This window comes from Hyperolius riggenbachi, chromosome 3 (genome assembly GCF_040937935.1).
Source record: "Hyperolius riggenbachi isolate aHypRig1 chromosome 3, aHypRig1.pri, whole genome shotgun sequence".
Lineage (NCBI taxonomy): Eukaryota > Metazoa > Chordata > Amphibia > Anura > Hyperoliidae > Hyperolius > Hyperolius riggenbachi.
Genome location: NC_090648.1, coordinates 245,700,814 through 245,714,058, shown reverse-complemented (window position 1 = coordinate 245,714,058; position 13,245 = coordinate 245,700,814). Strand labels below are relative to the sequence as shown.

Genomic DNA, 13,245 nt, shown 5'->3' with positions numbered 1-13,245 from the left:
TTAAAGAGGAACTGTCGCAAAAATCTTAAAATTTAGAACACATACAAATACGAAGTACATTACTTCCAGAGTAAAGTAGGGCATAAATGACTTTTCTCCTATGTTGCTGTCACTTACAGTAGGTAGTAGAAATCTGACATTACCGACAGGTTTTGGGTCAGTCCATCTCTTCAAGGGGGAATCTCAGCATGGCCTTTATTCTTTCTAAAAACATTCCTTGTAAAGATTTATACAATGACTAGTGACCTAAGCCCATTTCAAAACGGGCTCTAGATCGTCATCACCGCGCACGCACCTGCCCATCGCGTGCGCGCGCACACGCCTGCTCCGCCGGCCAGCCCGACCTGCATCCTGTCCCAATGGCCGTCAGTGCTTCATATGCGCAGTAGCGAAAAAGCATTAACACACGGACAGGACACAGGGACACTTGAGGATTATTAAGTAGGATGCTGGACAGCCTCCCTGCTCACCCTACACTTTTTTGGTAGTTGGACGGAGCAACTGATATTCACTAAGTGCTTTTAAAAATAAAGAAAACCCTAAGAACCCCCTATGAGAAGATGGGCTAGTCCAAAATCTGTCGGTAATGTCAGATTTCTACTGCTTATTGTAAGGGACAGGAACATAGGAGAAAAGTAATTTATGACTCATTTAACTCCGGAAGAAATGTACTTCTTATTATACATGTTAACATGTATTTTACATATTAAGATTTTCACGACAGAGGTCCTTCAACTACTTGTTGCATTCCGTGCAGTATATTCACGGCCCTTCAAAATTCACAGAATGCACCAGGGGCGTGAATACAAGTCTGCAGCGGCATGCAGCTGACGCTCGCCCACGCACCGATGTTACCGCCGCTTACCGGGGAGGTTAATGAATTGGAACGCAGCTCCCATTCATAAATCTAAGTCCCCGATTCAATGAATACCAGTGTCTACCACACGCCGCCATTCATTGTATCTTCCTGTTGTTACACTGCCACGCATTACTTCCGATTCACGTGCTTACCTACGTGAATCGGAAATAATGACTGAGGACATCTTGTGGCAAAATAGTAAATTACACCAAAATTGATTTTTATTTAATAAAAATTCCCACACTGACTTTTATAATTGACTATTTCCCTCCCTCACCCTCCCATAGTACCCAAACTTTATATATAGCTGCAGTTTGTAAAAGACACCACAAGGTATCACTTGGAAATAGCCTTACACTTTCACTATATGGTGCCATATCAAACATAATTTCTCATTACAAAGTACTGCATCTGTTGTAAGACTATACTAATCTCACTTTTACAGGGCTCGCCAAGATGTTAGCACAAAAACAACAAACCTTTAACCTTTATTAAAGATTGAACAGCCTTCTGTTTCTTACCCACCTGGGATGATCTTCAGGGCAAAATATAGACTACAATAGAATGATTTTTGAAGTGGCCTAAAATGTTTTCTTTTGACATTCACTGCTCTATAGCTCCAAGAATCTTTCTTCTGTTGCACAGCACTGTAGAAATCTATAATCACACTATCTGCTCTGGTTGTAGGCATTTTCTGTTATAGTACCATATTCCCACAGCAGCCACCGAGCACAGGCATAAGAGGCTTTGATTTTGCTTGCAATTTTCAGCACATTTTTCATTATAATGACTGCTAAATGCTGCAGCAGGATGTCAATTTTTTTATCACTGCAGAAAGAAGGTGCTTTCTCATGACATTTAACTAAAATAAAGCAATACCTGCCCTTTCTTCAGACTTCATCCATGCTGTGATAGTTAAAGGAGTATTTAGTCTTAAGGAAGTGGTGGTGTTGTTTTTTTTCTTGTTAGCAGTAATTTAACAGCTTGTGTGTTTTTTTTTCCTTTTACTTCCATCTAAGTCAGACTGCCCTTTCTTTTAAACAAGTCAGTCATCTTTTCTTATTTTTATTTTTTTATTTTTCTCAATAACTTAAATACTTATATGTATCCATGCAGTAGATAGCAATACACTACATAGGATGTGTCGTAACCCTAATTAATTTTAAGTAATTAATGCTAATTAATGAGCTTCATTTTTAGTTTAGCTTCACATCCACTTTAATGCACTTCAAATGGTAACCTATTTTGCCTATTCCGCTTTGGTTACCTGATACAAAGCATGGGTTGTAGATAAATATAGCTGACTTTTCAACTTCGAATTCATATAGTTGGTCTAGTCAGTGAGGAGAGCATCCTTTCAAATCCTACTCTAAGAAAGTTGCTAAGCAGCATGTTACCACAAGGGGGCGATACTCAACCACAGAATGGAAATCTACAGCTATATTCTTTGTTGTAAGATCTTTATTACAATTATTAATCGTGTTTGTGCTTAAAATAATAGTTTGCAAATCACTGAAATTATGAAACACCCAGCATATCTATAACCCTGAAGTATTACTCATTATTATATGTAATTGACTGTCTTTTACTAAATTTCACCCACTGGCTTGCTGGATTTCTGAGTTCAGGTGTTAAATCTGACTTCACATGGTATTTAAATTCCAAAATCAGCATAAACCATAGAAAGTGGGAGGCAAGCTTAACATAAACTGCTAAAAGAACCGCAGGAGTGACATTATTAACAAATGGGGCATACATTTAAATACCATCCAAGACAAAGATGGATTATATTAAAAGGCTTTGTTTTGTAAGAGTGCTGCTGCCTCTTAATATTTTTTCACTTTTTTTCTTAAAGCAAATGATTTGTCTTTCTTTGTTCTGAAGATCCAGTCTGAATAATTCAGCTTATTGCTCAGGTGACCCAACAACACCAAACAGCACACAGAAAAACAAACCTGCAGTATTTTATGATCAAGGAATGTGTGACAGGATATAAATGGCATTGTTCAAGTGTAAGAAAAATCGTATCATCCTGCTTAATTTCACTGGAAAAAATAAAGCTTTTACATTTTCTGTACCACATACTTTACTCCATTTTCCTGTGGGAAAAGATTCATAGTGATTTCATTTGAATCAAAAAACAAGAGTCATTGTACTGTGATTTTCCGCCATATGTTAGGACAAGTCACCCTTATCTTTTAATACATAAGTGTGTGCTATTGATTGTGGCAGAGCTGCACAGAAGGTTGGGCATATGGTACGTTACATATGAACAGGATTGCAATGTGCAGACTGCAAAGAAGGAACATAGTGCTTATGTTGGGGTGTGAAGATAGGCCAGCTGTAAAACTAAGCACTTGTTGGATCTGTAAGAATATTTCAAAAAGTAAAATTATTAAAGTGCTCTTGAACTCTGCATTAATGATTTCCATTTTCTTCAGTAACAGCAGTAGTAAAATATTTTTTTTGTAACACCAACTAAAACATGCATGAAGCCAGCGGATACCTATAACACCTCCAGAAACAGATCAGTGGTTCCATATATAGATAGAGATGTGGCATGTCCTTGAGAGGAGTATGCAGGTGCAACCTGCATGAGGGCAGCCACAGATGGACACATATTAAATTCAATGAAAAGGGCGGACTTACTCTGGGTGGGCTACCACTTCCCTCCATGTTGAACTGCACCCAATGGCAAGGTAAAACCACTCTCCAGCTTATTAATCAATAAGATATGTGTCAAATTGTGGATGCGCTCATTGTATGTTCTACTGTAGGAACTCCTGAATTAGAATTGTGCTGTTGATGCTCATGGACAAGCACACATTTGTGGAGCCAACAATGTCTGATTTTGAGGTGTAATGTGTATTTGGTCATTTTATGTAAGTTTGAGAGGAGGCCTGTTTAATTTTGCTCTGTTTGTAACCATTTATCTTGCCTAATAATGAATGATGGCTTCTACACAAACATTTGCATCGCTAGGTTCTCTCCCTGAGCTCTTTTGACTACCCACCTGTCCACCTCTTATCTACCCACATGTCCCCGAGTGTCTTGTGTAATGGGACACATCTGCACTGCTGCACACCCACTTTTATGGCAATGCTGTTGATGAAAGTTGATGAAAATGAATGCAGCTTGAAATTAGATCAATTAAAAGTAGTAGCTGCTGCAACAAATTGGTCTATATGTTAGGCTACTTATATTTGCATAACATTCTTAATTATTTGCATCTTTTTGACCACTTCTATACATCACTTTACTAATGTTAAGTATCCTCCTCTATTTCACCTTCAAGTTAATAGAAAAATGGCCTACTGTTTAGTACTTTGTTGAAAACTGCATTTTTCTTTTTTTAAATGCGATTTCAATTTGACACTATACTATGCTTTATTTGAATGGAACATACATGCATAGATGGTGCTGTTTAGGAATCCCACAACTATTTAATTATCTTTTTTACTTCAATTACAGGTAAAGAGGAAGAATTTCCCAAAAAGCCACTGGGTCAAATTCCATCTGAACCTCCAATGCAAATGAATCATATTCTCAATGGGCAAAAGAGCACCGGCAGACTTGCGCCTCAAACAAAACCTGAAAAGGTACCTTCTCCAAACAAACCTCAGCAAGTATCTCCTACTAGTGAGAAACGAAGGAAGAATTCTGTTGAGAAGCCTACTATGAAGTCACCAAAAAGAGGAGCCATTGATTATCGTACAGAGCAAGCTAAGCAGGGTCAGCAGAACAGCAAGTTTCCACAGCCCAACACACTTTCTCAGGACAATGTTAAGTACTATGACTATGCTGCCGCTAACCAGAACTCAAATGCAACATCTAGTGCATCTAAAGGAATTGCTCCAAAGTGGAACGTACCATCCGAGTCCAGAAATAAGGAGCTTCTTCTAAAACATATGGGTGATAAAAGAGGAAGTCCACCAGACTATAATTTTTCAATCCAGTCTGAATCTCGCATTGTGACTGGCAAACACAAAAATAGGGTTTCTGATGTGGGAAATAAACGTGGTTCAAATGCATCACAGTATGATAATGTCTCAGGTGGGGAAAATGACAATCTTCTTGACAACTCAAGACATTCTGCAGATTTGTCATCTCAAAAGAATGTTGTGCACATCAGTCCTTCAGGGAATTCTTCAAAAGGCTCCAGTCCACCGAGGTTAGTTGAGAATAATTCAGGAATTGGTGGGCAAACCTACTCCCCAACATGTTCCATTCTGTATCAGGGTACTGATGAAAGGTACAGTCAAAAACAACCTCCACCATCTTACAGCAGTCCACCTTTTTATCCAGAGAGTGCAAAATACTCCATGAACCGTTTAAACAGTGAGCCGCAGTCACCTGTAAACTTGCCTAGTCCAACAAATAAAACTTATGGATATGGTTTTCATGTTTCTCCTGATAGAATACCCAGCAATTCTAATTTTAGACCAAATCCTGTTACATCTCCTTCCAGTAGAATTGAAGTCCTACCTGCAGATGAAAATGCCACTTTGCGTTTAGGTAATTTTGATCATAAAGGTAACCAAAGGTATATTCTTCCACCAGTAGATTATGATGTGGACCACACCTACTTTCCTGATTTATCTTTTCAGACATTTGGACAGCCCTTAATCAAAGATGCCTCAAGAAGTTATTTGTCCAATTTACAGACCTCTCCAGGCTCACAGCAGTCTGCAACTCCAGTCAACAATTTCTCATCTTTATCGGTTAATAGTCCAGTAAGATTCAGGACTGCCCCACAAGGTGATCATAGGAACCCACCACACTATATGCATTCCAAATCTGGAGCCAATGCCCCATCCCATCGAAATCCACGTGATGGTTTAATAATGCACGAGTCTGTGATGTTGTGATCTGCAGCAGTTTAACAGGTTGGATGGTGAAAGCTTAATGCAATGTCTGTGGAAGAACATTCTAGATGTAAATCTTTTGGTTGTTTTGAGTGATCTGGAACTAAATCATTCAGTGACACCAACATGCAAGCTGTTAAAATATGCATGTGCATAACAACTTCTAGATTATAGACCATACAGTCTAGAATCCTAAAATGTAGCCTTTTCTGTACATACTTTACTGAGATATTTATTTAAAGCTACAGTACTATTTAGTGCCTGAACCTAGTCTAATATGGTTTGATTTTTAAAGATTTTAGTTATTTCAAGATTTTTAATACATAGAGGTGAGTAAAAATCAATTATGATTCTACATAAAGAAGACCGAAAATATTAATTTTTTTTGCACTTATGGCAACTTTTAGAATAGTCCTTATGTGGGCACTTGTACTTTTCTCTATATGTGGATACTTGTAATGCACCAACAACTCAGCATTCTAGATTAAGAAGAACCATCTCAAAGGTCGCTGCAATGGGAGAGTTCACAATAAAATATGCCTCACAGTAATGCTAGCACCTCACTTATATTGTGGCTCAACAAATAATATATACTAGAAGTATATATTTTGACATGTGTGAGTAAACTAGAGCATATTACTGCATTTCTACTGATGTTTTTCTTAAATATGATCTATTGTTCAGACCAGTTTCAAGAATATATGTTATACCTATTCAACAAGTAACTTACATTTTGCATTGCTATATCGTTATTGAACAAATGGTTTAAACAATACCACAGATGAAGAAAGTGTCAAGACAAGTGGTGCTAGACCTTTTTGACGTTGCAATACATCACACAAAACGTTCAGATGTCCGTTACCACCTGCTTCTGGCACAGTGGCAGCTGCTAATCAGTGGTGGCTACTGTGTTACTGCTGCTGATGTAGGGGTGGCTGCTACTACTTTTGGTACAGTGGTGGCTAACAAATGGCTGTTACAGCTACTGGCATAGAGGTGGCTGCGAATTTTTTCAGTGTTTACTTTGCCACTTTTTGTAGTCCTATTTGTATCTATAATGGGAATGAAAAGGGCAAACTGAGAGGCACAACACAGAGGCAGAGTGGAAGTGGCGCTCCATAAATGTGTCATGCCATACAGTTTGGGAATCCCACACTAGACACTTTTCATTTGCATGCATTGAAAATAAGTCAAATTCATCACTTGTATGAATTAAGTACATTTCACAACTAATCCATGTAGCTTACTCACTATAAATAAGGTAAGGGAGTCTCCTGCACTTGTTTGAATGGCTATTTACTTTCTTTAGGATGTAGTGTATCTGTGACTGAACTGATTGATAAAAGATGTACAAGTACATACCTTGATTTCTGAACAGTAGTCTTCATACGCTGTTACCATAAGCTCATAACTATTATGCAATAAAAATTCAGGTGTTAATTGTTCAAGTTACAGGGCGGGAGGTGAGAAGTGTTAAAGATGTAAAATCAGTATTGCATGTAGACAAGTACTAAAGTGCCAAAGACCACTGCTCTTTTTTTTAGATATAGTTAATATGGAAGAGGACGTGACTTGGATCAGTGATGGTCATGTCTCAAGGAGATGCATGTGATCAGTTTGGTCAAGTGATGAATACAAAAGTCTCTGATTTGCTAGTCATGATCATGTGCTAAAGCAGAATGTGATCAGAGCTTTGCAAATCTATCAACTCAAACAAAAGACCTGCTTCTCCATGAGTTCTCCTAGGCATGACCATCTATAGTGAACTGTCTCCTAGAATGTTTAAAGAGGAATCGTAATGACAAAGTAGAACAGAAAACATATTCAGAAAATTAATGTTTACCTTAATTACCCTTGTTTCTGCATCAGAAACGTTTCTTATATATGCTTTACTGTATATTACTATTTAACCCTGCCTTCCCAGTGATGCTTAGCCTAGACTATGATGTCGCAAACCGTCTCCCGCAAGATCATGATCCTGCTCAATTCAGAGGGAGAAATAAAAACTTTCCATAGTGATTCCACTGTGATTTATCTTGCAGCTGTAAAGATGCCGACATCTCTAAATTAAAAATGAATTCAATTTAAAAAATGTTTTTTTTTCCACAAAGTTATACACTGTACAGTGTTTATGTTCAAAGTTGTACGCTGTACAGTGTACAGTTTAATTTATGTTCACTACATAGACATTATGAAGCCCTTTCTTGTTGGCAAATCTACTGGTCAGATGTGCACAGTAGCTTAGAGAAAGCATGCCTCATTCCAGTGTGCAAACGGTTTTCTGTGGTTCATACTTATGGAATGTCATGCTTGGAAGACATGCTTCAAAACACACCACAGCATTTCTGTGGCATTGACACTAGCATTCAGAATCAGAAGCAGAATCAAATTTATTTCGCCAAGAAAGTTTGCACCTACAAGGAATTTGTCTTGGCAGTTGCTTAACAAACACAAACAAAAACAATACAAGGACAGACAGTGTATATATTGCAAGTCAAGGACATTATGCAAGTGTCAGTAAGCAATGTGAGAATTGTTCATTTACAGTTCTGTGCTGATTACTTTCAAGTCCTAGCAGCTCTAGCGGGGTTCTGCATTTAGTATGGCTACCGCTTGAGGAAAAAAGCTGTTCCTGTGTCTAGAGGTTTTGGTAGCTATTGACCGGAATCTTACTCCTGAAGGCAAGAGCTGGAAGATGGAGTGAGCTGGGTGAGAGGGGTCAGAGGCAGTTTTGGTTGCTCTCTTTCTGCACCTGCTAGCGTAAAGATTATGCAGGGAAGGTACGCTACAGCCAATTATCCTTTCCTCTGTTTGGATGATGCACTGTAGCCTCACCTTTTCTAATGTTGAGCAGGAGCCGAAACATACAGTCATAGATTATGCTATGGTGGATTCGATGATTGCAGTGTAGAACTGCACCATTAAATTTTGAGGTAGGCCAAACTTTTTCAGCTGCTGTAGATGGTACATCCTCTGTTGCGCTTTCTTGACAATAGTGGCAGTGTTGTTGTCCCATTTTAGTACAATAAAAAAGAACCGCGCTGATAGGTATTAAATGTGGGTGACAATAGTGGTGTACTGCCCTTTTAAAAGGTAAATTACAATGTAAGCTCAATGGCTGCGCACAAATTATCACTACACACAAGTCTCTATGGTCTGTGTCAGATACAATCCTATGGATAAGCAGTCCAACACTGTTGTTCTCGTATACAGACAGTCCAACGCTTCTTCCTGAAGTGCGGGTTGCTTTTGCCTCTAATCACCTTCGGCAAGATATCACCACCACCACACCCCTCACAGTGGGCACTCACCGCTATTAAATGACCCTCTACTAGATGGGTCTTCAGCGCTTATGGGGTCATCAGGCCGCCCCCTGCCACTCAGGAACCTCGTCCGCTTAGTAGAACTTGTGCAGGATCATATACACTTCTAAAACATGAACAGAGCTCTCATAGCGTATAACTGTAAAATCACTTTTATTCTAAAAGAAATGCACACTTACAAACATGAAGCTTGGTGTTGAGCACAGAGTTTTAGTGGGCTCTACCCCAATCGTAGGCCGCCGGGTCGGCTTGCCGCGTTGACTTGGTCTGCCTCCCGTGGCTTCTCCACCTCGCCCCTCTGATGTCTGCAAGTTGCTAAAGATTTTGGTCTCGTGGCTTGACCGGTTTCGTCGCCTCAGCGACTCCTCAGAAGCATATGCGACCTTAACTGCCGTATTGTTTTACACCTAAACGTCATTTCTGTATCCTCCCTCCTTCCCCCCGTTGTCCCCGGAAGTACTATGATTTTGCAATGGCCACCAATGGCCGTCCCACGACTCCGGAAGCTTTCTCCGGAATCGGGTTACCCTGGAAACGCAGCTCCATACACTGTACTTCCCCTTCGTGACGTCCTCTTAATCCACCAGTTGTTACGTCTACGTCCGCCGCGCATGCGTACTGCGTATCAGACATGCGGATGGATTACCACCACGCATGCGTACTGCGTATCAAACGTGCGCATGGCTATCTTCTTGAAGTACCGCTGTGCACACGTATAACGTATTACACACGCGTACTTCTGTACTGCTCCCTCTTGTGGTCAAACAGCCTAATACACACGTTTTATACAACTTGTTTTTGTTAGGCCCTCTTGTGGTCAGATAGCTAAATGCATCCATATCTGACTTCAAAGCCTCCCCGGAGGTTACCATTGGGGTATATCCCTTACAAAGCAGCCAATGTCAATCACAGTATTCACATCTATAAGAGATAGTTTGTATCCTAGAAATCAGATCACTATCTTTTCATACAATATCATATACATATACATTCCAGAGTTTTTTCCCCCAAATTATCTATATTAATAATATGGACATTTCAATTAGTCCCATACATAGTCCTACATATTCTCGGTGAGTGTTTCACCCTTTCACTCGGATGCCCGCTTAACTTCGTGCAATATCAGTGACCTCAAACCAAAAAACAATATTAATAATTCCTGTGACTACAAAAATTTATATATATTCAAGTGTCCTGGTTATAACAACAAGTGCCCCCCTCTTTTATCATTATCCCATAGTAATCAACGTGAGGGCATTCGATTGGGGGATCCCACTCACCTCTAATGGTTTTAATCATTGCTTAGGAAGCAAACCAGATCTATATCACTATTAAGTCCCCTCCATGGCCTGGTGATTTTTTTCCACCCCACAAAATGACAACAATGATGGATTACAATTATGCGCTTGTTTGAAGTGGGCCGACAGCGTATGGCTCATCAGCCCCTTTCTAATGTTGCGCAAATGCTCCCCAATCCCTTCCTTCAAAGTCCTCGTTGTCCTCCGTACGTATTGGAAGCCGCAAGGGCACCACGCCAGATACACCACAAACTTATCATTACAAGTAATAAAATCCCTAATCTTAATCCTCTTACCATTTGAATGTCCTATTACTGTATTTGTTCTCTCAGGTCTGGCCTCTGGACATCCCTTACAGTCCCTACATGGGTACTAACCTGCCCGCTGCCATCCCCTAAACGTAGGTGGCATCTTTTTTGGTTCCACACAGCTTGGAGCCAATATACTTTTAAGATTGGGGGCTTTTCTATAGATAAATTTAGGTCTAGTGGGCAAAATCTTACTCCGGTCTGCATCTGAGAGGAGTATTTCCCAGTGGTTTTCTACAATGTTTTCAAATGTTTTATACTGACCATTAAAATTTGTAACAAATGCATAATTCTGTTCCCCAGGGCCACCATCTTTTTCTTTGACCCTGTGTATGATTTCTTCCCTATTCGTCATTTTCACCCTCTGTATCTCACCATCAAGGAAATGTTCTTCATACCCTTTTTCTATAAATCAATTCTTCAACATAGTAGATTGCTCCTCAAAATCTTCCAATTCACTACAATTCCTTCTTAATCTCATAAACTGTCCCCTTGGCACATTCCTAATCCACTTCGGGTGATGCCCACTCTTAGTGGATATGTACCTGTTCCGGTCTGTGGTTTTAAAAAACGTTTTTATTTTTATTCCCCTATCTATGACCATTAAGTGAAGATCCAAGAAGTTTATTTCCCTTGTATTGTGTTCATAAGACAATTTAATATTCAAATTGTTACCATTTAAGCTCTCAAAAAGTGATTCTAACTCTTCTTTTGTGCCCCCCCCCCCCATACCATTAGCAGGTCATCAATATATCTTTTCCAAATTAAAATCCCTCGTGATGAATATCGTGCCAGGACCCCCTCTTCCCATCTCCCCATATAGAGATTTGCGAGGCTGGGTGCGAATCCAGCCCCCATCGCACATCCCCTGTGTTGTCTGTAAAATGCCCCCCCCCCCCGTGCCAAAATAATTCTTTTGCATAGCAAATCTTAGTAATTTGGCTGGCTGGAGAAGTGTTCAGTTTGCCTGATGCAGAGATGCAAATTATGCAAATTTACTTGGTGTGTTTGGCTTTTGTTGCTAGTGTCAAACCTGCAATAAAATGTATTCAGTTAATTTGCAAGCTGCAGGTTGTGTAGTGAATGTGGAGATTTCTTCCTGTAGTTGGTAATTTCATGTAGAGATTTCCATATTGTGGACGAGTCGGCGTTGGAACATTTTTCCTCGAGTTCTGACTCACCCTTAAAGAGAACCAGAGGTGGGTTTCTGCAATCAATATTAGGGTACAGAGGCACATTCTGCATACAATCACCAGCCTCTGTGTCCTTATGGTGTCCCCCCAGGCTCCCCCCGTGCTCTGCTGTCCCCCCCCTTATAAAAACTGCCAGGCTAGCGTCACACAGATTGTCGCTAGTCGGCTGTTTACATTCTGGCTACCACTCACTGCTGCTCCCCCGCCTCCTGTATATCGTGGCTCCCCGCCTGCATCCCTTCTCCGCCCCACCTCCATAAGCTACCTCCAATCGGCTTACAGAGGCGGGGAGGGAAGGGACGACGTAGGTGGAGAGCCACGCTATGCAGGAGGCGGGGGAGCGGCGGTGAGTGGCAGCCTGAATGTAAACAGCCGACTAGCGACAATTTGTGTTGCTAGCCTGGCGGTTTTTATAAGGGGGGACAGCAGAGCAAAGGGGGAGCCTGGGGGCACACTATAAGGTTGTATGTAGAGTGTGCCTCTGTGTCCTAATATTGATTGAAGAAACCCACCTCGGGTTCTCTTTAACCTCCTTGGTGGTATGGACGAGCTCAGCTCATCCATAACCGCCGGAGGGCACCGCTCAGGCCCTGCTGGGCCGATTTTCTTAATTTTTTTAAACATGCAGCTATCACTTTGCTAGCTGGGTGTTAGTGATGATCGTCGCCGATGCGCCGCTACCCGCCGCGTTACAGCCCCCCCCGAGAACCCATGTGCAGTTTGGCCAATCAGTGCTAGGCAGCGCCAAGGGGTGGATCGGGACTCCCTGTGACATCACAACATCGATGGCGTCATTCCATTTGTTGCCATGGTGACGGGGGAAGCCCTTAAGGAAATCCCGTTCAGAACGGGTTTTCCTCATGGGCATACGCGCTGGTGGCGATCGGAGGGGTGGGAGGGATGCCGCTAGGAGGGGGGGGGGGCATCATGTAGCTAGCGCTAGGCTAGCTACATGATTTTAAAAAAAAATTCAAAAAATACCCTGGCGCATTTAATAGAACGCCAGGGTGGTTAAAGGAAACCAGAGACCATAGAACATAAAAGTTTTATACATACCTGGGGCTTCCTGCAGCCCCATACACACAGATCGCTCCCACGCCGCCATCCTCTGCCTTCTCCAGCTCCAGAACCAGGTTCCGTAACTTCAGCCAGTCTCGACTGCGGAGAGATACGTAGAGGGAGCTCTTCTCTTACGCAGACTGGCTGCAGTTACACACCATAGATTCTTTTTGCTCAAAATTTTTCTTAACCCTTTGGTGTAACACTTTACAGTATGCTGAGGTGGACAATTCTTAGCTAGTTGCAATTATGATATACAATCATGGTCAAAAGATAGTCACATTGGCATTTGTCAGAAAACGCATCTTTTTCTCCAAGAAATTGTGTGCTTTGGTATGGT

General features: G+C 41.0%; 1 protein-coding gene across 9 annotated transcripts in view; it reads left to right on the top strand.

Annotated features, from left to right (window-relative positions):
- USP6NL (USP6 N-terminal like) overlaps window positions 1–13,245 on the top strand; it is a 402,543-nt gene that overhangs the window by 187,345 nt on the left and 201,953 nt on the right. For 8 of the 9 annotated variants that reach the window (XR_011030371.1, XR_011030373.1, XR_011030372.1 and 5 more), the window contains exon 14: window positions 4,331–5,030. Coding sequence is in view for 3 of the 9 variants with exons in the window: in XM_068276069.1 (XP_068132170.1) it covers window positions 4,331–5,030 (700 nt within the window). In the remaining 6 variants the exon portion in view is untranslated. Of the gene's footprint in view, window positions 1–4,330; window positions 11,979–13,245 lie in introns of those variants that run through there. The other variant, XM_068276067.1, reaches the window with a different exon arrangement.